Below are 20,627 nucleotides of genomic sequence, written 5' to 3' on the forward strand. Positions count from 1 at the left end.
CGGATAACTAATGATTTGTGTAATTTCTTTATCATATAAAACGCCATCATTTTCATAATTAGAATATTTAAAATTTTCTTCTGAAACATTAATAAATTGAAGATTTGTACATTCTAAAAATGGATATCCAATTGAAGTAACAGAACTTGGTATATAAATATTCACAAGGTTTGTACATCCTCTTAATGCATCTGACCCAATATTTCGGACGCCTTCATATAATGTTATCGTTTCAAGTCCTGTACATTTATAAAATGCATAACCACTAATGGTATAACAACGAATTGTAATGTTATTTAATGAAATACATTCTGCAAATGCACCACCTCCAATTCCACTCATTAATTTATCAGGAAATTGGACATATTCTAGTTTTGTACATGATGCAAATGCTCTACTATTTATAATTTCAACTGACTCTCCAATTATTACTGTTGTTAATAAAGGCCATTCTCTGAATGCATCACTTTCAATCTCGCCAACATCAATAATTATAACACGTTCTGTATCATTCATATAATCATTTGAAAAATCAATGGAATCAAATATTGTGAGTGTTTTTGTTGTTTCATGAAAAGATTGCTTTGTATTAACAAATAATATAATCATTAAAATCAAAAATATTTTGAAATTTTGTTTATTTTTATCATAAATTAAATAACTTTTATAAAAATATTTAATAAATTGAAAAAGAATATTAAATATAATTAAAAATGAAATAATATATAAATTATTAATTGTTGATTTAAATATGAAACAAAAGAAATTCCTCAATAAAATATAAAATATTTTGACTTTATTTATTATATAAATATCAAAATAAAATAGAATTTTCTTCAAAGAATAAATAAAGTGATTTTTAAATTTAGAAGAAGAAGTTAATTCGAAACATTTTTTAAAGATAGAAAATAAATTGGTAAATAAATGAATTAATAAATGATAATATTTATAACTTATTTTATGAATCTTTTCATATGAGAAAAATAAAATTTTGTTATTTGAATGATTTTTGTTATTATTGAACAGATAATGAGGATATTCGTTATGGATCTGTTGATTTGCTGTTTCATTTTTGTTTTTGAAATTTATATATTTTATATTTTTATGAAAAATATTTTCATCATGAAATATGTTGGAAATAAAGTCTATAAAACAAATGCTGAAAGTCATTAATAGATATATTTCATATTTTTTCATCAATTTGATGATTGGAATTGCAAGATATATTCTTGATTTTAACTCGAACAAAAAACCTTCAAATTTTCATCAAAAATGTATGAATCCTATTGTTTTCCATCTGAAATTGAAAGTGTCAACAAAAACTTAATCGATACGAGTCATAATCAATGATAAGTGAGATGATAATGTTCTCATTTTTGCTTTTAACTTGATACAAAATATTCTTGTTTTCATATCAATTTTACACGCAAAACGATCAAAATCACTCAATACAACAATAATTCATAAACAATGAACATTTTTAATAAAAAATTACTTGTTGTTTTTTGATGACAGCTCCTTTCTTGTATCCAGCAGTATCTTAGAAGCGAATTATATGTCCAAACAAATCGATTTATTCAAAAAGAAAAAACAAATATATTTTCTCGATAAATGAACAACAACAAAAAATGATTTTTTCATTTAGATTTATAAGCTATTTGATTATTTTAACAAACGCTTATCATCCTTGGTATTCTTAAGCTATTCCAAGTTTTTAATAATTTAATCTAATTTTTATCAGTGTTTCATGCCTTTACGTTTTGGATAGAAACAACACAGCAGCAATTATACTTTATTTTTTAAAACAAATACATTAAAATTTTAATATCATTTTGCAGAGGTTTTATTTGAATACTTTTCTTCAAATAGCTCGACAGGAACTTTGTTTTAATACAAAATGGCATTGAAATAAATTTGATATCTTAAAATTTCATAAGGTAGAAAGTAATTTGACACAAGGGGGTCATAAACTTTAACCAGTAGGGTGTGTTCATCGGGAGTGTGATATACAATGACTTAGGTAGAATTAATAGTATGTTCAATAACACACATATGTTAAAAAATTAAATTGCACATAATTACAAACAAACTTAACTTGAGAAAACAACCAAAATTTAGATCCAATTATAAATGAAAACAGTTTTCAATGGAGAAAATGTAATAAACATAAAGTCTGATACACATTTTTTCCTTTGTAAACCACACAATTTCCGACTAACGGTTGAAACCGATTCATGAATCAACTGAGCGGACCGTTAAAATAACACGATACCATCACACTCAAAAAGTTGAACCGATACCACCAATTTTTATGTGAAACGTTACGACGTAACGACGGTTATTTTATTACCCTCGTAACGGCACAGCTGTCGTTAACCGTCTTTTTTACCGTTGGCAATGGTAAAATTTTATTTGCAAAACCGTTCTAACAAAAGACCGAATACCCTCTCAAATTGGAACGTTATAAAAATATTTTGACATAACGTTTAGCATGGTTATATGAAACCTCAACGAGTGAAAATCATTTGTGATACTTCGATGTGACCTTGAGCGATTCAGCACCTCTCTTATGCTTCGGTACATGCTTGTTCCTGGTTTTGATGAAGCTTAATGAATCTCTATTTCTTCCTTTAGGTGATAATTCTGGTCGTGATCTAATGTTTACAGTTATTTCTTGGTTTTTAGATGCGGCAAGAGGCGTTACAAAATCTGTTTGCTCTTCGTTCATGATCGCTTTAAGATTATCATAAAAGAATTGGAACGGAAATGATTTCTTAAGCTTTTTGTTGGATTGAGTGAGAGCAGTTACAAAACATGTAGATAAGTTTTTCATGTTCATGTGATTATGTTCTGAATCTTCAAGTACTTTGCTTAGGACGGAGAATACATATGCAAGTGACTTTCTTTTGGATTCTGGTAAATGGTCTACTACAGCATAAATACTACCAATGTTGTGTGAAATGTAATACTTGTTAAAAACTTCAGGTTCGATTAATGGAACAGGCAAAGTTGATAACCATAATTTTAGGAATGAAGCAGCATCAGCAACAGCCGTGTTCTGAGGGAAAATTGGTACGTGCTGTGCAAGCATTTCGTTTAGCTTCATAACTTTGACCTTGTTACCAGATACACGAAATATACCGACTGTTTTCGAGTTTTCTTTCAAAAAATTGCAGACAATCGGAAGGAACAACGGGACCTTTTCATCGTTGAGTGCAAGGAACTCGACAGGGACCTTGATGATTGTTCTAGTCATGCTGCGATTTTGGAAATGCGGTTACGGTTTTTCATGATTGAAAAGTGTTTACACAACCCAATTTTGACTCGATATTCATTTAATCTCGACTTTTTCTAATAGACATTTGACAGCGATTAAATTTGTGTGATTAAATCTTACAAGATTTAATTTCTGTAAACTTTTTATCACTTTTGAAAAGTGGCGTTGATCAAAAAAGTTTTTTGAGTCAGAAGGCAAAGAAAAAATAGAAATCTTTTACGAATGTCTTCTTGCTTTGGAATGAGAAGTTAATTCGATTCTTTCATGTTGAAGTCATAACTTGGAACAATAACAATAAAATCTCAATTTTTTAAAAATCTTATTTCGACAAATACATTTTTACTCGCTAGTGTAAGCATTTAAAAATGGAAAACTTTGTCCCATTTGGATATCAACTTTCTTCTCTCTCCAATTATCAAGCATGAGATCTTTCAAATCATCCAAAGAGATCATCTTAAGCTTTGGCTCTTCTATCTTCTCTGGTGTGGCATCGTTTTCGCCCAGTTTAAACTCTTTAACGAACGAATCATATGAAACACGTTTTGGCATTACATCATCAGGATTAAAGTTTTTCATTATGTATAAAAGGAGAGAAGGGCTAAGGTTAGGACAAATTTCGTTTTTCATTTTAGGGGTTGAAGCAATATTATGTATCATCATAAAAGCACAGACACCTTCTCGAAGTAATGGTAACTCTATTCTTTCATCTGATATAAAGGCATTAACGAAGGAATTCCAAAGCATCGCATTTGTAAAATTGAATCGAGAAGGATTTTCAATTAATTTGTTAATTAGTTTAACCTCGGCAATACTCAAAAAGTAATTTGCAATGTATTCTACTATAGGATCTGGGAGTTTTAATGCTCCTTTGATACCATGGAGTAATTGTTTTGCATCTGATAGAAGGAAAATATTGTCAAATTTAGCAGTTGCAAACCTGTTGGCAATGCCTTCGAACTGGAGAAGAGAAGGACGGATAATTGCGTCAATTGATGTTTGAATAAATATCATAAGTCCATTAATAAAATCTGTATAAAGGTTACGGTCAAGGTTCTCTTTTTGAACAAGAACAACTAAAAGGATATATGTGAATAGTTTCTCTTGTTGGGTGCTTTTTTCGAGGAGCTTTGACTTTTCAATGCTCTCTGTGAAAAATTTCACAAAGGTTGTGATTTCATCGGGTTTATACAAACCGTTATCGAAAACGTGCGATGTAAGAATTGCTGAAAACAAAGGAAAGATGGCAGGCGGGAAATGGAACTTCCTTTCCTTATCAATAAAGGATGTAGCTGATACGGAAGGTGTTGCAAAAAGTGTTTGAAATAAAGCTAAGAGTTCAATCTTCTCTGGTTGGAAACTCCTCGGCTTTGGTTCCTCAGGTGGTTGCGTAGTTGATTCTGAAGAGCCAGGAAGACAACTTCGAATTTCTCCCACAATTTCGTTATTTGGATTTTCAATTGAAATTTTGACATTTTCACTGTCGCCTGTTGAGGCGCTTGTAGGTTGTATGTTTGGAGTTTGATTAGATTGATTTTCATTGGATGGTAATTTTGTATCATTTGTAACAGTAATGTGAAGATCAATAACACTACTATGACCAGATGAATCGTCTTTGCTTTTCCTTTTGTGTTTTTTGGCTTTTTTGTTGCTGCTTGTTTCCAAATCTAATTCTGGTTTAAATTCTTCAGGTCCTCGAACAACCCTCTTTCGTCTTACAATAGGTGGAGCAGTTTCTGGTATTTGAGGTTCCAAATTTCCTTGGTTTGGAAGATCCCAATCTTTAAGAGGAGTTTTCATTTGATCCCTTGGAAGACCAATAAATGATAAATCTTTTTCATCTATTGATTGTGGTGTTTCTGATTTACCGATTTGATGGAATCTAAATGTTCCACAAAGAAATGGTGCAATGTCTTGTGCACTTTCCATTTCAATTACGTCTTTTATTGGCTTTTGTTCAACGTAATATTTTCCGACATCCACAGATAACTTTGCATATACTTTCTTCTTTTTTTTGTCAATTATTCTTGAAAGTTCAATTGCTACGATCTTAGGTCTAATTGTATTATTTTGTTGGTTAATAAAGATAAGGCAAGGGCATTCAAAGTATGATTCGAACACCAACTGAGTACTATTTGGTTTTTGTTGAACAGGATCAGTTTCACCTTTCGAATCGCCACGTGTCCATCTTAATTGAAATACCCCATCCACCTTTTTTTTCAAATCGATAAAATGAAGGTTCCAATGAAGAATGCAAGGAACTTTTTTCCATTTCGACTGGAACATTTTTTGAGTATTCACTTTTTGAGTGCATTACGTTAATTTTTACATACATTGAAATTTTTAAACGTTTCGGCACAAAAATCACCTCACAGACGATAGCGGCATTCAATACAGAACAACGGTTTGTCTAATTTATTATAACAAAGAATTGATATCGTTCACAATGTTCATACATGCTCTTTTGACGATTGAATAATTGGTTCTTCTTCGGTTCTCTTCTATACATTCGGAGATGGCATAATTTGAGGAGGCGACTTTTCGTATTTCTTTTTGTACTGAGTTTAACTTTATGTGTATGTTGTTTGACCTTAACGAAGATCTTTGCTCATTATATTTCGTTGCAAGCGCGTTATAATTCTTTCTTAAATGTAATAGTTCTTGCTTTAAATGATCGCGTAAGTTCGTGAGTTGTTTCTTCTTGAGTTCTCCTTCTTCTCGAATGGAATCAACATCATTAAACGTCGGAAGTTCTTCTTCCATTTCTTTCATTTGTTTCTTCATGAGTTCAATCTCTTTTTCGATCTTTTGATCTACGTTTTGTAAGTTCGCAAGTTCTTCTCGTCGTTGAGCTAATTGGATACTTAGTTGTTCTGTTGTCGCTTGCGCATCATGCATTTGGCGTTCTTTAATTTGAAGATCATTCTTTAACTGATTGTAATTCTCAGCACTCGGTAAATCTGATATACTTTGAAGGTCATTAGAAGAATTGGTAAGAATTTCAAACACTCGTTTTTGACACTCCGATAGATCGGTTTTGGCGGTTTCTATAGTCTGAGGGAAATTCTGGATGAAGTTGTTCATTTCCTTCTCTTTTTGGAGAAGCTTAAGATATTGTTGGCCTCGCTCAGTTTGAAGATCGCCTTCCCTTTCTTTGATCAGTTTGATTTGGTTTTGACTGTAGTTATACGATTTTTGTTCATCTTGGATTTCTTTTTCAAGATCTCCGATTTTCTTGGTGTAACTTTTGACCATTTCGAGAAGCTCTTCCCGTGATTTACCTTGTACTTCATTGTTTTGATTCCTAAGTTGTGAACATTGAGCTTCAAGGGAATCAATTTCATTTGCCATTTGTTTAAGAGCTGGTGATGTAGAACCTCGCATCATTTCTTGGACTTGTTGTTCTTGATCAACAACGAAAGATTCTAAATCTTTCTTTTCGCGGAATAATCTATTGATTTCTTGTTCACTGATGTTATTGGACTCTTCAAGTTCTTGGAGGCTTTGGTTCATTTCGTCAATAGAAATTCCGTTTTGAATACGATCTGAAAGAACATTGTAATCAGATAAAACAGCTTCATTTTGTGAAATATCATTTCGTAGTTCTTCTACTTGTTGTTCTAACTCAGCTTGAATTGCTTGTCCACGTTTTCTTTGTTCAATTTCTTTGTCAAGTCTATCAATTTCCTTCATTGTGTCATTGATTTTATTTCTTAGTATCCCAATAAAGTACGACTTATCTGCAACTTGTCTATCACCAGTATGTGTGTGTGCACTTGGGAGACCTTGTTTTGTCAATGGACGATTTACAACAGATATTCCACGACTTGGTGTAAATGCTTCACTTCCATTTCTAGTCCTTGTTGGTGGACGCATCCCAACAGGAACACCTGATGTAGGCGGCCGATAGGACGAAGGAGGGCGCTGACTCATTTCTATTGTTAAATAACGTTTTTGCTGTATCGTACTATTGAATAATGTCCTCAACAGTTTCAAGAGATTATGATTGCAAAATAGGCTTTATTTAACAAACAAATTTAAAATGTCATGCAGACCTATTTTTTGATCTTTCGTTTTTGTTACATGCATTTCTCATAAGTTACAAAGGGTGGAAAATAATTCTGTTATAACTTTGTATTCATTTTTGAAGAAAGAAGCTTCAAAGGATCCAACACCAGTTTTCGGCACAAGAATGCTCTGCCTTCCGTTTGACTAACAATTTTACTCCATCAACATTTATAAAACACGTGAAATATTCCTCATAAGTTGGGATATATGTTTTGAAAATGTTTTATTTACGAGTTGTCTGACCACTGAATACCTTCCACCAAACAATAAATAACGTTAATTTTTTATAGAAAATTTCTGCCATGTATTCAAAATATACATAAAGCTATGAAAAATTCACTTTTTGTTAAATTAGTATTTTTAGTGCTTCTGTTTTTTTGGGTAAAAATTTTTGTGTTTTGCATATTGATTAGCAAACCAGTATTTTTGGCAATAAAGAAATTAAATTATATCTCCTGTTTTCTAATTATTATATTTGAAAATATTTGATTGAAATGATATTTCGAATTTGTTTGTTTATGAAAGAAAAGGAACTAGAAAGAATATTTGCTTTTAGGTTGGTTTTATTTTAGGGAGTCCAATACAGCTGTGTTCCGAAAACATAATCTGCAACAATAAAGTTCTTTTTGGAAACAAAGTTTGTCAAAAAGATTCAGAGCAAAAAAATGTTCAAGCAAAAAGAACTTCCATTCGATGATGTAACAAAAAATCCACAAGAGAAATCTGTTCCAAGAAAAACAGACGAGTTTTTACAACATATAGAATTTCTAGCATCTTCACCTCAAATTGATTTATCATTTATAGGACCATATATTATCCAGTTTTTAAAGTTACCACGACTCAAGAATGAAGCAAAAAAGTTTGTGTATTTTGCTATTCGAGATTTACTTTTACCTGACGATTTTTGGGTAGACTTTATTCAAATGCACAAAAGTGATCTTAATATAAATAACCCTTGCGCTGAAGGCTTGATCATTTCTTTAAGCAATGCCCCTGTTAGTGTTATCTTATCCGAAATGAATAATTTTTCGTTTTTAGATCCTTTTTATACTTCTAATGATCCCAATCTCAAGTACGCTGGTTTTTACACATTTTATGCATTCATGGGATATATAAAAATCAGTCCAGCTATTGTTCAATCCACACTTTATCAATTGAATAGCAAAGCACCAAAACTCATATTTATATGTCTTAAAATCATTCAATTCCTTATTTCTATTGATTACCCCAATATTAATGATCTTCTCAAGCCATATCACAATTATATTATGAACACTGCATATGTTCATGGACATCTTCTTAATATCTCTTTACTTGAGCTTATCATTAACATTATCAAACCCGACATTCAACAACTTCTTTCACTTCTTCCACATGTTTCACTTTCATCACGAGCATATATTCTTTCGAAAATTCCAACATTACCAAACTTCAGCCATATTTCCGACATCCCACCCTCTTCCATTATACCCGAAATTGTTTCTATTATTAATCATCCATTTAGTGATGGAATGAGAACTAATTTAGTAATTTCAGCACTTAAAATTATCGAAAAGGCACACAGTCACCGTTACTTTGATCATATGTTAGAATATCTTTATACGACAGATTACCCATATGGGCTTGATGTGGTTTCACAGTTAGTTTACGTCGCGAGCACGTTTAATGAGCTTTCAAGAATTATCGCAAAAGGAAACGAAGCCGTTAAGCAAAAGGAGTTTTTCACTGATTTATGCGCCGTATCGGCACTTGTTGCTTCGCAAACTAATACCGACATATTAGCCGAGTTATTCAAATTACTATTAAGCCAAAATGAACAAAATCGTCATTGGGTTCTTGCCGCTTCAGCAGTAGCTTCATATATGTGGCATCAAAAAGCAAATATATCATCTAAAGTTCAAACAATATTCGAATTATCAAAGACAGTTAAAAACCCATCAATAAGAGCATTATTACTTTTATACATATCAGAATTCGTACCTCCACATCTTCAAGCAAATCTTTTGAAATGCATGAAAGAAGTTTTATTCCCTAATAATTCAGCTACCAGTGAGCCAATAAATTTAAAGTTCACAACAACTGCTGAAAATCAAATTCCTTTGTTATTACAAGTTGCTCTTGTTTATGCGATGGTTGTAAAATTAGGATTTTTCGATGAAATAGATGAATTAAAAGAAGAAATGTCAGACCCATTGTTCCAATTAGCAGTAGCACAAGGAAAAGCACAGATGGCTAACACAATGAATATGAGAAGAGTCCAAAGAAGGCCAAGCTTTCTTGATGCTAAACTTCAAGCCAATTCAAGTGAACTTCCTCCCGCTTCACCGTTTATTTGTTGCAGCGTAATTGACTTAGGTTTGTTAGCAAGTTCACTGTGTCCGCAATCGTTAACCACCAACTTAACGGTCAACAGAGATTTTGTTGAGATTTCGCCCGTTTATCATGCCATGACGATCGAAATCGCCTCAATTGTGGATCCTATTCAAAGGAGCATATGTCTTGATCTTAGAGTATCTACAAAAGGTGTAGTACCATCAGTTACTATTACACTTGATGTGCCAATTACACTTTCTCTTCCTCAAGTACCCGAGTGGATAATCAAAGGATTACAAGAAGGAACAAAAGTTACTCATAGGTTCTCGTTCACAGCAGAAAAGTTGGATAACCCATTTGCTATGATTTCTGTGATCCAAGAGAATGTCCATGTATTAGATATCAAAGTTTGCTTACCATTAATCGACACATTTAGGAAAATCGAGCCACCTAAAGAACTAATGGTCTGTATGTGGGACAAACTAAGGTACCAGAGAGAAAACATAGATCTTCCAGATGCAATGTGGACATCACAATTTGGATGCATCGCTGTAAGAAACGGTGTTGCAAGATCAAACTCTGAGCAATTTTTGGACATGCTTCCTTCAGCATTCAAAACTTGTTCTGTTGTGAATTAACAAGTATTTTTTTCAGGATATCATTAAACAAATGAATGGACTATAAACATTTTATTAGCAAAAATTTCCATTAATCTTAAAACTGTTATTTTATCAATAAGTTGTGTTGATGAAATGATATTTTTAATTGTAAGTTTGAAAAACATTTTTGGATTATAGCAGCCGTTTATTTTCTTGATGAGTTTTGTGAAGTTTACGTGAACGATGGACCTTATGATAGGGGACGACCCTAAACTTTCCCAATATGTCGTTAATGTTGATGATTATAATATATTAGAAAAGCTTAGATCAGGTGGATTTGGAATCGTTGATAAAGTTCAAGAAAAGAAAACTGGAAAAATATATGCAGCTAAGAATATAAATGCAAAAGGAAAAAAATTGGCAGATACTCAAATGATTAAGCAAGAAATAGAAGTTTTTTTGAAAGTTAAAGGACCATGGATTGTTCCATTCCATGGGATATCTTTAACAAATTTTTCAGGCGAAAATTATCCAACGATTTTTACTGATTTCATGTGTAACGGCTCTCTTGGAGAACTGCTTCGTCGTGAACGTACAACGCATGATGAAAGATGGGATAATACTTCAAAATTGATAATCATCTATGGAATTGCCAAAGCCATGTCTCTTCTTCATCATAACCAAATAATCCACAAAGACCTCAAGCCAGACAATATACTCTTAGATGAAAAACTTTATCCATATATTTCTGATTTTGGTATGTCATCTTTTTTTGATTCCGAAATTAAATCGCCAAACGGCGGTACCCCTGTTTTTATGGCTCCTGAGATCTACAAAAATGATCCTTATGACTCTAAAGTTGATGTTTATGCTTTTTCAATGCTTTGTTATCAGATTCTTGTTGGAAAAGAGCCTTTCCAAGAAATAAAAAACAATGTCTTTGTACTATGGCATCGTATAATTGGTGGAGCCAGGCCACCAATACCTGATAGTATTCCAAAAGAAATCAGTAATATCATTACAAAAGGGTGGAGCAAAGATCCAAAAGCGAGACCAACCTTTGATGAAATTATAGATGAAATAGAAAGTGGAAAAGTGACTTTAGATGGTGTTGATACATTAAGATTTGAAGAATATAGAGAATCAATAAAAAGTAACTAAATGTAATTAAAGTTTCAAAATGTTATATGTTTATGCATAATGTATGTTGAGCTAATAATTGTTTTTTGTTTTTGTTTTGCTGTTTGGTAAACGGTTTAATACGTTATTGCAATGAGCGATTTCGCTGAAGAAGAAGAAGATGGTTCGCCAATCACAAAGAAAGCCATTAAAGAATCTATTAAAAAACACAAATTATACATAACGCCTGAACTAAATGATGTGCTTTATTTGCATTATTCAGGATTCACAAAAATCGAAAATCTTGATCCATTCATCAATCTAAAAGCTTTGTGGCTTAACAACAATGCAATTTCAACGATCGAAGGGCTTGATCAACTCCAAAATTTAAGATCATTATATCTGCAAAATAACATTATTGAAAAAATTTCTGGTCTTGATAAGCTATCAAATCTTGATACATTATGCTTGTCTACCAATTTTATCCAAGAAATTGAAGGTTTGGGAGGATGTACTAAATTGTCAACAATAGAACTTGATCATAATAAATTAATGGATCCATCTAAACTTTCTGGCCTTTTAGAAGCTCCTTCACTTACTATAATCAACCTGAGCAATAATATGATTTCTGATGAAAGATTTCTAGATATTATTTCTGGCCTACAAAAACTTCGAGTCTTAAGAATGGAAGGAAACGCTGTTACGAGAAACATGAAAAACTATAGAAGGCGTATTATTCTTCAATTTCCAGATCTTCGATATCTTGATGATGCACCTGTTACAGATGAAGAGCGAAGACTTGTTAACGCATGGAAAGAAGGAGGAATTGAAGCAGAGAAAAGAGAAAGACAACTTATAAAGCAAGAAAAAGACTTAAAACATGAAGAAAATATGAAACAATTTTATGAACTTAGGAAAAAGAGCGAAGAAAAAAATGGCGAAACTCCTCCCGAAGAAGAATCACATGAAATTGTTGATATTGATTAAATTTAGATATAGAATAACAATGTTTTTATTTTCGAATTTGAGTTTAAATATATTTTGTTCAATAAATTTTTTTTTTAAATAATTCACTAATTACGAAGATTATAACTTTGTTTCAGTAGCATCGAATATGATTTGGATAAAATTGCATTGTAAAAAAAAATATCTGAACTTAAGATATAGAACAGAGAATATAATTTGACTTGAAGAAGAATCCCATGAAATTGATGATATTATCAAATTATATATGTAGAATAATAATGTTTTATTTTAGAATTTAAATTTTAAAATAAATATAATTTTATTATTGAGATAACAAATGATTTTATAATCCTTAAAATTAATTTAGATAAATAAATTTTAAATAAATAAAGATCTTAGGAAAACTGGGAAATATATATTTTATTGAAAAATAAATATAAACATAATTTTTGTGATGATCAAGAATGAATTAGAAAAAACTTTTCTTAATAACATTCATGTTACCGAATTTGTTCGATTTATATGAATTAAGTGTTACCACAGTTGTGGTATGAACTCCTAAAAATGCATTCTTCCCTATTTTTGGTTCATTTTTCCCATAGTAAAATATAAATAAAAGGCTAACGCACAGATGAAAAGAATATTTCCCAATTTTACTTACATTTTCTCCGATATTAATTAATTCTAAATTATAACATGCTTCAAAGGATCTATCCTTTATTGAATGAACAGAATTTGGAATTGTAATATTTGATAATGCAATACATTTATAAAAAGAATAGTTACCAATAATATTAATATTATCACCAAAAGTTACAAACTTCAACTCAATGCAATTAAAAAATAATCCACATGTAATTAATTCAACTTTATCTGGAATTGAAATTTCAGGTAATTTAAAGCAATAAGCAAATGCATAAAAATCAATCATTTTTACACCATTTCCAATAATTATGAAATCTATAATTGAACAATGAAAAAAGGTATAACTTCTAATCTCCAAAACTGAATCAGGTATTTTGATGTTTGTTAATTTATAACATCTACTAAAAGCATCTTTCCCAATTTTATAAACACTTTCGCCAATAATCACCTTTTCTAAATTTGTACAATATTTAAAAGCATAATCTCCTATAGACATTAAATAATCTTTGATTTCCACAGAAACAAGAGAATTCCAATTGTAAAATGCATATTTCCCAAGATTTCTTACTTCATTAATTATAATATGTTTCACATTAAACCTAGAATATTGAAATTGTTTTATTTCCGATTTATTTGAAATGAAAAGAACATTTTCATCTTTTATACAAATAGAACAAGATAAAACAAAATGTATAATAATCATTTAATAATTTTAATGATAATCTTAAGAAAGAAATACCAATAAAATTAAGTTTTTGATTTTTCTAATCGTTCATTCACAATCGGAATAAACATAAGATCGTGGACATTGAGCATTAAAAAATTATATTGAAACTTGTATAATTTTGAATGTTTAGAAAGATATTAATTTTTAAGCATCTTCATTGGATTGATTTTCTTCATTATTGGCTTCCTCTTCGTCACTAGTATCGGTCATATCTTTGTCAGTCAAATTTGGAAGTTCCTTTGATTGATCATCTGATGCACTAAAATCTTCATCATCATCAACCCATTTTTCCCAATCGATTTTTACATAATGGAGCTTTTGCGTGGTTTTAGCAAGTCTAGGCCACCATACTGATGAATTTCGTTTTCTTAAGTTTAACTGGATATAACGGCCATATTTTACATATCTTGTTTCTTTATCAGTCGGATCAATCTCATCAAATAACTCAAGATTTAGATCATATTTTTGATCAGGGGAAACTGTTCGCCCTTTAAAGATGAAACAATTCGGATTGAATTGAATTTCTTCATCCTGGACATCTTGGAGCTTGATAGTAACATATACAGTTGTTCTACCTTGAGCCCACATAATTGAAGGATTTAAAGTCATTCTGTAGGAATGAAAATTTGCTAAGTGGTCGCTGCATCTTTGGGTGTACGATCATAAAATAAACGGCTATTCATTGAATTTACTGTTCTTGCTTTGCAGTTTTTGAAAACTTTTGAACAGGCATTAACCGCTTTTGGGATGATAACTGTTTTAATGTCATTTTTTAGAAAAGAAAATTCATAAATTTTTTTAATAAATAAATTTCCATCTATGTTCTTGTGATGTTTAATTTCATTTTTATTCGTTTATTAAATATGATAAAATTATCCAAATTTTAAGAAAATTTTTTCTTTCTTTACAAATTGTCATTAAATGTTAGTTTAAGCATTTTAGAACGAAATAAACATATATCCGTCTGCTAAAATATTAACTATTTTACTATAATATATTAAAACTTTTGTACATGTATTAAGAAATAACTAAAGAAAAAATAAAAATTTATATCAATGAATCATTTTCAAATCATTCAATTACATTAAATAAAATAAACTGAATATAAATATTCTATTTTTTAAATATGATAAATACATTAATACAAACAAATGCACCAATTCCAATGAAATAGCAAATCCAAATGAAAATTTTCTGCATAAATATTTTCCACTTCCATAATTTTATAAGGTTTGGAAATTCCATAAAATTACAAAAACTATGAATGAAAACACAAAGAATGTAATTGTGCGTTTTCATCCACATACAAGCTTGCCACCATCCAAATACGGTAACGAAAGTGCACTGAAACAAGTAATTCCATAATTTCTGCATAAATTTGCCTTCTTCAAAAAAGAACTTATAGAAGTGACAAACACCAAATGCAATTGGGGAGAGAAATATGATTTTAGTAGTTGAGATTCCTGAAAGTTCCCAAAGAGAACAAGTAAACCCACGAAAAATCATTTCTTCACAAATTGGAGCTAAGATAACTGCTTTTAGAGAATCACAATTCCAATAATGTATAATACGCTTCACAGTGAAATGCCCAAATGAAATCCTTTTGGTTATGATCATTTTATTATGTGAATCTAGTTCATTTTGAACTATTGCACCAAAGAATAGAAGAATAGATTCAAATGCCGCCCACAAAGATAGTTCCCACTCATGAAAGAAATGAAAGTATTGATATGATTTTAATACAATAATTAAAATAAAAGATAATATTGTCATTGAAATCATAATAACAATTCTGTAAGTGGATTGCGATAAACTATGGCAGCAACAGATCTGAAGACAGAATAAAAAGACGAGTAATAAACTAAAACTAACTGTAATGACCACAGCTAGCCATTTCTTCATGAATGGGGAAATGTAAACGTCATTTATTTAATTTTTTCTATGTGATCCCTCAAATCATTACTTCTTTAATTTTTATATCTCTATTTTATTGTCAAACATTTTAAACATATTTTTGATTAAAATTATAATTCTCAATTTTGGTCTTTATTGAAACATTAAGGTTTTATAAATACATAGCAAGACAATGAGATTTTTTGTTAAAAATTTTCTTTCAATTCAATTTTGACAGAATTCTTCGGCTTTGTAAACTATTGTAAATTTCCTCATTGTCAAATCAACTTCTCTATCGTAGGAATTTCAATTAAAAATGATCGTCTATAAAATACCATTTCCAAAAATGAATTGGTTTCAATCAAGTAGCAAAGCAACATTCAAGCCAATGAAGAAATTCTTTTCCAATCCCAAAAGGCAGGCACTCCAACAACATGCAATGGACACTTTAGGTTTTGGAAATATGAAAGAAGCTGTACAACTTCCAGAAGGTGAAGATCTCAATGAATGGCTTGCTGTTAATGTCGTTGATTTTTACAAACAGTTATCAATGCTATATGCAACTGTTACGGAATTTTGTACTCCGGAAACATGTCCTCAAATGACAGCAGGACCTGGATATAAATATTTATGGTCTGATGGGCGTTCAAAGCCTAGAGATGTCCCAGCATGCGAATACATTAAGCTTCTTTTTGAGTGGGTTGAAAATCAACTTGATGATGAAGCAATATTTCCATCAATGATCGGCGTTTCTTTCCCAAAGAACTTTGAATCTATTGTTAAGAACATAATGAAAAGACTTTTCAGGATTTATGCACACTGCTATTACCACCATTTGGAGAACTTCAAAGAATTAGGAACAATGGTCCATCTGAACACATCGTTCAAACAGTTTATATACTTCACAAAAGAGTTTAACTTAATTCCTCAAGAACAACTTGATCCTTTGAAAGACATTATTGATGGAATCTTAAAAGGTTAAACATGGCCTTGTTTTATTTATTGTTTTTCACTTTCTTTAATGTTATTATCGTTTTTATATTTACACCAACGCTGCGACTTGTAAATACGTTAGATCTAAGCACAACTATGTGAAGTAAATTAACGTATTTTTTTTACAATAACGTTCACCATGATTTTAAACTGGTGCGTAAATGTCTTTCATAGTCACAAAAATGACACAAACCCAGTGCCTTTGGAGGATCAATTACACAACCGCAGACCAAACCTCCAAATCCTCTCAATCGATTTTTAAAGGGTAAATTCCGAACGATATAAAACGATCCCACTTTTTAAAAGAAATTATTATTCTATCAATTTGATTTTCAATAAAAATATAAATGACACCTATTTTGAATGAAAATAGAAAATGAAATACGGTTTGGCAAAATACAGTCCGATTAAAAAACATTAAAAAAATGATGAGTGTCACAATAACTTATTGAATACTTTATGAATGTGTAAACTATTCATTGATTTTACACGAATCACAGTGAGTGATATGGGTTTTTGATTTTTTTATTAATAAATATTTAATAAACATTAATGTTTTGTGACTTTAGAAATCATGTTTTACATAAATAAGATATTAAGGCTTTTATTTATTTTCGATAACTTTGAATATTTTATATATTCCAAAGCAATGCATTTATTATTAAATTTTATTTTTTAATATGTTTCGTTTCATTCGGATTTCACAGATGAGATAGTTTATTCTATGATATTTACATTATGTATCATGATGGTGAATATAGATTGTATTTATAATAGTTCACATAATGTAAGAGGAAATTTTGATCAATAAAAAAATATATCAATATTTCGAATCATAATTCTAATATTAGAAGTCGGATGCTTCTGAAAGTACTAATAATTTGTCATTTTTTAATCTCATAGAATTGTTATAATTAATAATTCTTCATTATGTAATTATATATATAGTAAAAATGTTTCTCATGAATATTTACTGTGTTATATCTTTTGTAATTTATATGAAATTAATGAAACAGCACCTCATTATGCAATATGACAAGGTCATTATGCAGTTGCAAAAGTACAAAAAGAAATCGGTGGTATAAATGCTAATGATATTTATTTATTCTATTAAAAAAACACTTTAGTAATTTTATCTTAAATATTATAAGCAGCACTATGGGCATCTTCAAGTGGTCATGCATAAATAGTTAAATTACTTATGGAACAAAAATAATATGATATTAATACTATAGATATTTATTTTCTTTTGTATTCATTTTAATCATTTGGTATTTTCAAATTATATTCGGAAATATAGATATTTCATATAAACATTTGGAATTACTTATAAACATGTAAAACAGTGCATATGATATCATCAAAAAATATAAATACAGATATAATTCGAATGATATATTATTTAAATCCAAATTCATCGAAATGATAAAAGGATGATATCCAATTATCGAAATAGACTTTATATAAATCCGCTTTGTTTAAATACAATATTATTATTTCATGATATTTGAACTATTAGAATTATATATATACAAATTTGATTAATCGAATATTTTTATATCGTATTTCATTACAACAAAAAAAAAATATCAGAAATAATGAATATTTATATATAAGATTCGAATTTAATGCTATCATATAAATTTCGGTCATAATCATATCTAAATCATTCTAATAAACTTTAGGTATATATATGACGTAATATAGTTTTACTCAAATTTCAACTTTGATCAATGAATAGTTTACACATTCATAAAGTATTCAATAAGTTATTGTGACACTCATCACTTTTTTAATGTTTTTTAATCGGACTGTATTTTGCCAAACCGTATTTCATTTTCTATTTTCATTCAAAATAGGTGTCATTTATATTTTTATTGAAAATCAAATTGATAGAATAATAATTTCTTTTAAAAAGTGGGATCGTTTTATATCGTTCGGAATTTACCCTTTAAAAATCGATTGAGAGGATTTGGAGGTTTGGTCTGCGGTTGTGTAATTGATCCCCTTTGGACTTGTGTCAACTGAGGAGTGGTTGGATGAGTCCAAACTGGACCGAAAATATTTTATATGAAAAAGTGGAATTAGGGTGCCTTGCACAGTGAATCCCTCTCAAAAGTGATCCAGAATTTTACACCAGTTAAAAGGTCTTGTAAAATGTCCCCACACTTATTCGTGTTGTGGATTATTTAACATATGAATAAATTTTTTATTTTTATTTGGAAAGTTGATTTTGATAATAAAAAAAAATTCAAAAATAATTAAATCAATATTAATATTTTATTATTATTTTAAACAAATGATTAAATCCCGAAAATTCCCTTTGCAACTTCTCGCGCTGTTATTAGACCCGATTTTTCTTTTGGTGTCAATTTTGAACTTTTACTAATCTCAAAGTTTGGTTCGCACTTAAATTTAAGACGCATAACTTCGTATACAGGCCTCATCTTTTTCATAGTTTTCAATGACTCGATTGCGATTTTGTACAATTCCTCATTATTTAGTCGAAGGGCAACGAACAACGCTTTTTGTGCGTCACCTTCGTTTTCTATCTTTTTAGTTCGTAATGCTTGGTCTCTGAAGTAGATATCTTCAAGAGCGATATTTGCTAATCTTGAAAATTCTGTGGATAATGGGATATTTCTAATCACTGGAGGAACAGATATATCCGATGCAACACCAGGGTCATATAAATTGTCGATTTCATTTTGTTTGTGAAATATAGGAAATTCTGTATCAGATGGAACATGAATTGTATCTTGTGTTGACACAAACTTTGTCTTTAGTATGGTCTTAAGTCTTATTGGTGTGATTGCTTTTGTGAGTTCAGTGAATTCCTGGTATATGATTAAGTTGTTGTCAATAATTTGAGAGGAAAAAAGAAGTTCCTTCTCAAATACCGACGGTTTTTGGCGTGCCCCTTTTTTGGATTTGACAGGCGTCGGTTCTAATTTAGGCGCCTCGCTTTGGTGGTAGAGCTTAGCGTAAAATGCAGCGTTAAGACAAAATATAGCATCTTCAGGATCATCACTTTTCATCACTAAGTGAGCTAATCCTGCACAAGCAATCGGGGATGCCCAAAGTGAATTTAGAAGAATGGGTAAAAAGGATTCAGAGTTGATTGGTTGAGGAGATGAAATTATACAATTATATGCAATGAAAATATCATCTGGAGAAAAGCGATACGATTCAATTAAAAATTCTGAAAGACGAGACTTAAAAGAAATATAATTTGGAAGCAAGCGATAAACGTGAGAAGCAACGCGAGGAAGAAAAGGAATGAGTTTGTGCAAATTAGACTCAATATCAATCTGATTACCAATTGATATTAAGTAATTTGATATGGCTAATTCAACATAATAACTTTGGGGATGATTGGTGGCAATGTATAGAAGGTCATCTGATGTTAGCTTAGGAGGAATAACTGTTCTAATTTCTGGATAATTTTTATATGGATAATTATAAATAACCCGAAAAAGAGGAGATGGATTCATCCAAAATCGTAAAACGGCAGACAAACGAATTTCTTTGAATAGTTTTTGTCTATCAGAATTTGGAGGTTTCTTATCTAATGTATGGACTTCAATTGAAAAATCATTGTTAGCGTTAATTTTGAAATGAACGTCATGATTTGAAAAAGAGTTCCAACAGCAGTAAACAAAATCTGTGATATTATATTTGTATTTTCCTAAAATCTTTTTTGGTCTATTTTTTAACATCCACTGGTGGTAGCTTCTGATTGATTTTTCCCCTTCTATATGTGTGCCAATTACATAATGAGATAAAAAATTTGAATTTTTTCCTGTCTTTTGAATACGAACAAGATCAGGTGGCCCAAGTTCAGATGTGCTTTGAGCCAACATTTCTTTGCGATCAGGCAATAAGTCTCCAGGGAGTTCTGGCACATCTGAAACCAGATCCATCCTTGAGGATATTAAAAGGAAAAGTCATTGACACGTTTTTTTCATTCAAATTTTTCGTGCAAAATACAATTCCCATCAAAAACTCTGAAAAACTGATTTTTGAAGTT

General features: G+C 30.4%; 9 protein-coding genes across 9 annotated transcripts; 4 read left to right on the forward strand and 5 right to left on the reverse strand.

Annotated features, from left to right (window-relative positions):
• Positions 1-2,521: 2,521 nt before the first annotated feature.
• Positions 2,522-3,256, reverse strand: GO595_008104 (RhoGAP domain containing protein; the record flags this gene model as incomplete). The annotated part of the gene is made up of 1 exon (XM_067921642.1): positions 2,522-3,256. The coding sequence occupies one exon, from the start codon at positions 3,254-3,256 to the stop codon at positions 2,522-2,524; it is 735 nt and encodes a 244-aa protein (XP_067771938.1).
• A 360-nt stretch (positions 3,257-3,616) lies between these two features.
• GO595_008105 (uncharacterized protein) lies at positions 3,617-5,203 on the reverse strand (the record flags this gene model as incomplete). The annotated part of the gene is made up of 1 exon (XM_067921643.1): positions 3,617-5,203. One exon carries the CDS (start codon positions 5,201-5,203, stop codon positions 3,617-3,619), a length of 1,587 nt encoding a protein of 528 aa, XP_067771939.1.
• Positions 5,204-5,692: 489 nt separating this feature from the next.
• Positions 5,693-7,207, reverse strand: GO595_008106 (intraflagellar transport protein 74-like; the record flags this gene model as incomplete). The annotated part of the gene is made up of 1 exon (XM_067921644.1): positions 5,693-7,207. One exon carries the CDS (start codon positions 7,205-7,207, stop codon positions 5,693-5,695), a length of 1,515 nt encoding a protein of 504 aa, XP_067771940.1.
• Positions 7,208-8,007: 800 nt separating this feature from the next.
• On the forward strand, positions 8,008-10,293 carry GO595_008107 (uncharacterized protein; the record flags this gene model as incomplete). Its single annotated transcript, XM_067921645.1, has 1 exon — positions 8,008-10,293. One exon carries the CDS (start codon positions 8,008-8,010, stop codon positions 10,291-10,293), a length of 2,286 nt encoding a protein of 761 aa, XP_067771941.1.
• A 204-nt stretch (positions 10,294-10,497) lies between these two features.
• Positions 10,498-11,415, forward strand: GO595_008108 (uncharacterized protein; the record flags this gene model as incomplete). The annotated part of the gene is made up of 1 exon (XM_067921646.1): positions 10,498-11,415. One exon carries the CDS (start codon positions 10,498-10,500, stop codon positions 11,413-11,415), a length of 918 nt encoding a protein of 305 aa, XP_067771942.1.
• A 111-nt stretch (positions 11,416-11,526) lies between these two features.
• Positions 11,527-12,360, forward strand: GO595_008109 (Leucine Rich Repeat family protein; the record flags this gene model as incomplete). The annotated part of the gene is made up of 1 exon (XM_067921648.1): positions 11,527-12,360. The coding sequence occupies one exon, from the start codon at positions 11,527-11,529 to the stop codon at positions 12,358-12,360; it is 834 nt and encodes a 277-aa protein (XP_067771943.1).
• Positions 12,361-13,855: 1,495 nt separating this feature from the next.
• GO595_008110 (HSP20-like chaperone) lies at positions 13,856-14,299 on the reverse strand (the record flags this gene model as incomplete). Its single annotated transcript, XM_067921649.1, has 1 exon — positions 13,856-14,299. The coding sequence occupies one exon, from the start codon at positions 14,297-14,299 to the stop codon at positions 13,856-13,858; it is 444 nt and encodes a 147-aa protein (XP_067771944.1).
• Positions 14,300-15,950: 1,651 nt separating this feature from the next.
• Positions 15,951-16,586, forward strand: GO595_008111 (MOB kinase activator-like 1; the record flags this gene model as incomplete). The annotated part of the gene is made up of 1 exon (XM_067921650.1): positions 15,951-16,586. The coding sequence occupies one exon, from the start codon at positions 15,951-15,953 to the stop codon at positions 16,584-16,586; it is 636 nt and encodes a 211-aa protein (XP_067771945.1).
• A 2,314-nt stretch (positions 16,587-18,900) lies between these two features.
• Positions 18,901-20,520, reverse strand: GO595_008112 (chaps-domain-containing protein; the record flags this gene model as incomplete). Its single annotated transcript, XM_067921651.1, has 1 exon — positions 18,901-20,520. One exon carries the CDS (start codon positions 20,518-20,520, stop codon positions 18,901-18,903), a length of 1,620 nt encoding a protein of 539 aa, XP_067771946.1.
• Between the last annotated feature and the right edge of the window lie 107 nt (positions 20,521-20,627).

The sequence above is a fragment of the Histomonas meleagridis genome, assembly GCF_020186115.1.
Source record: "Histomonas meleagridis strain 2922-C6/04-10x chromosome Unknown contig_6, whole genome shotgun sequence".
Taxonomy (NCBI): Eukaryota; Parabasalia; order Tritrichomonadida; family Dientamoebidae; genus Histomonas; species Histomonas meleagridis.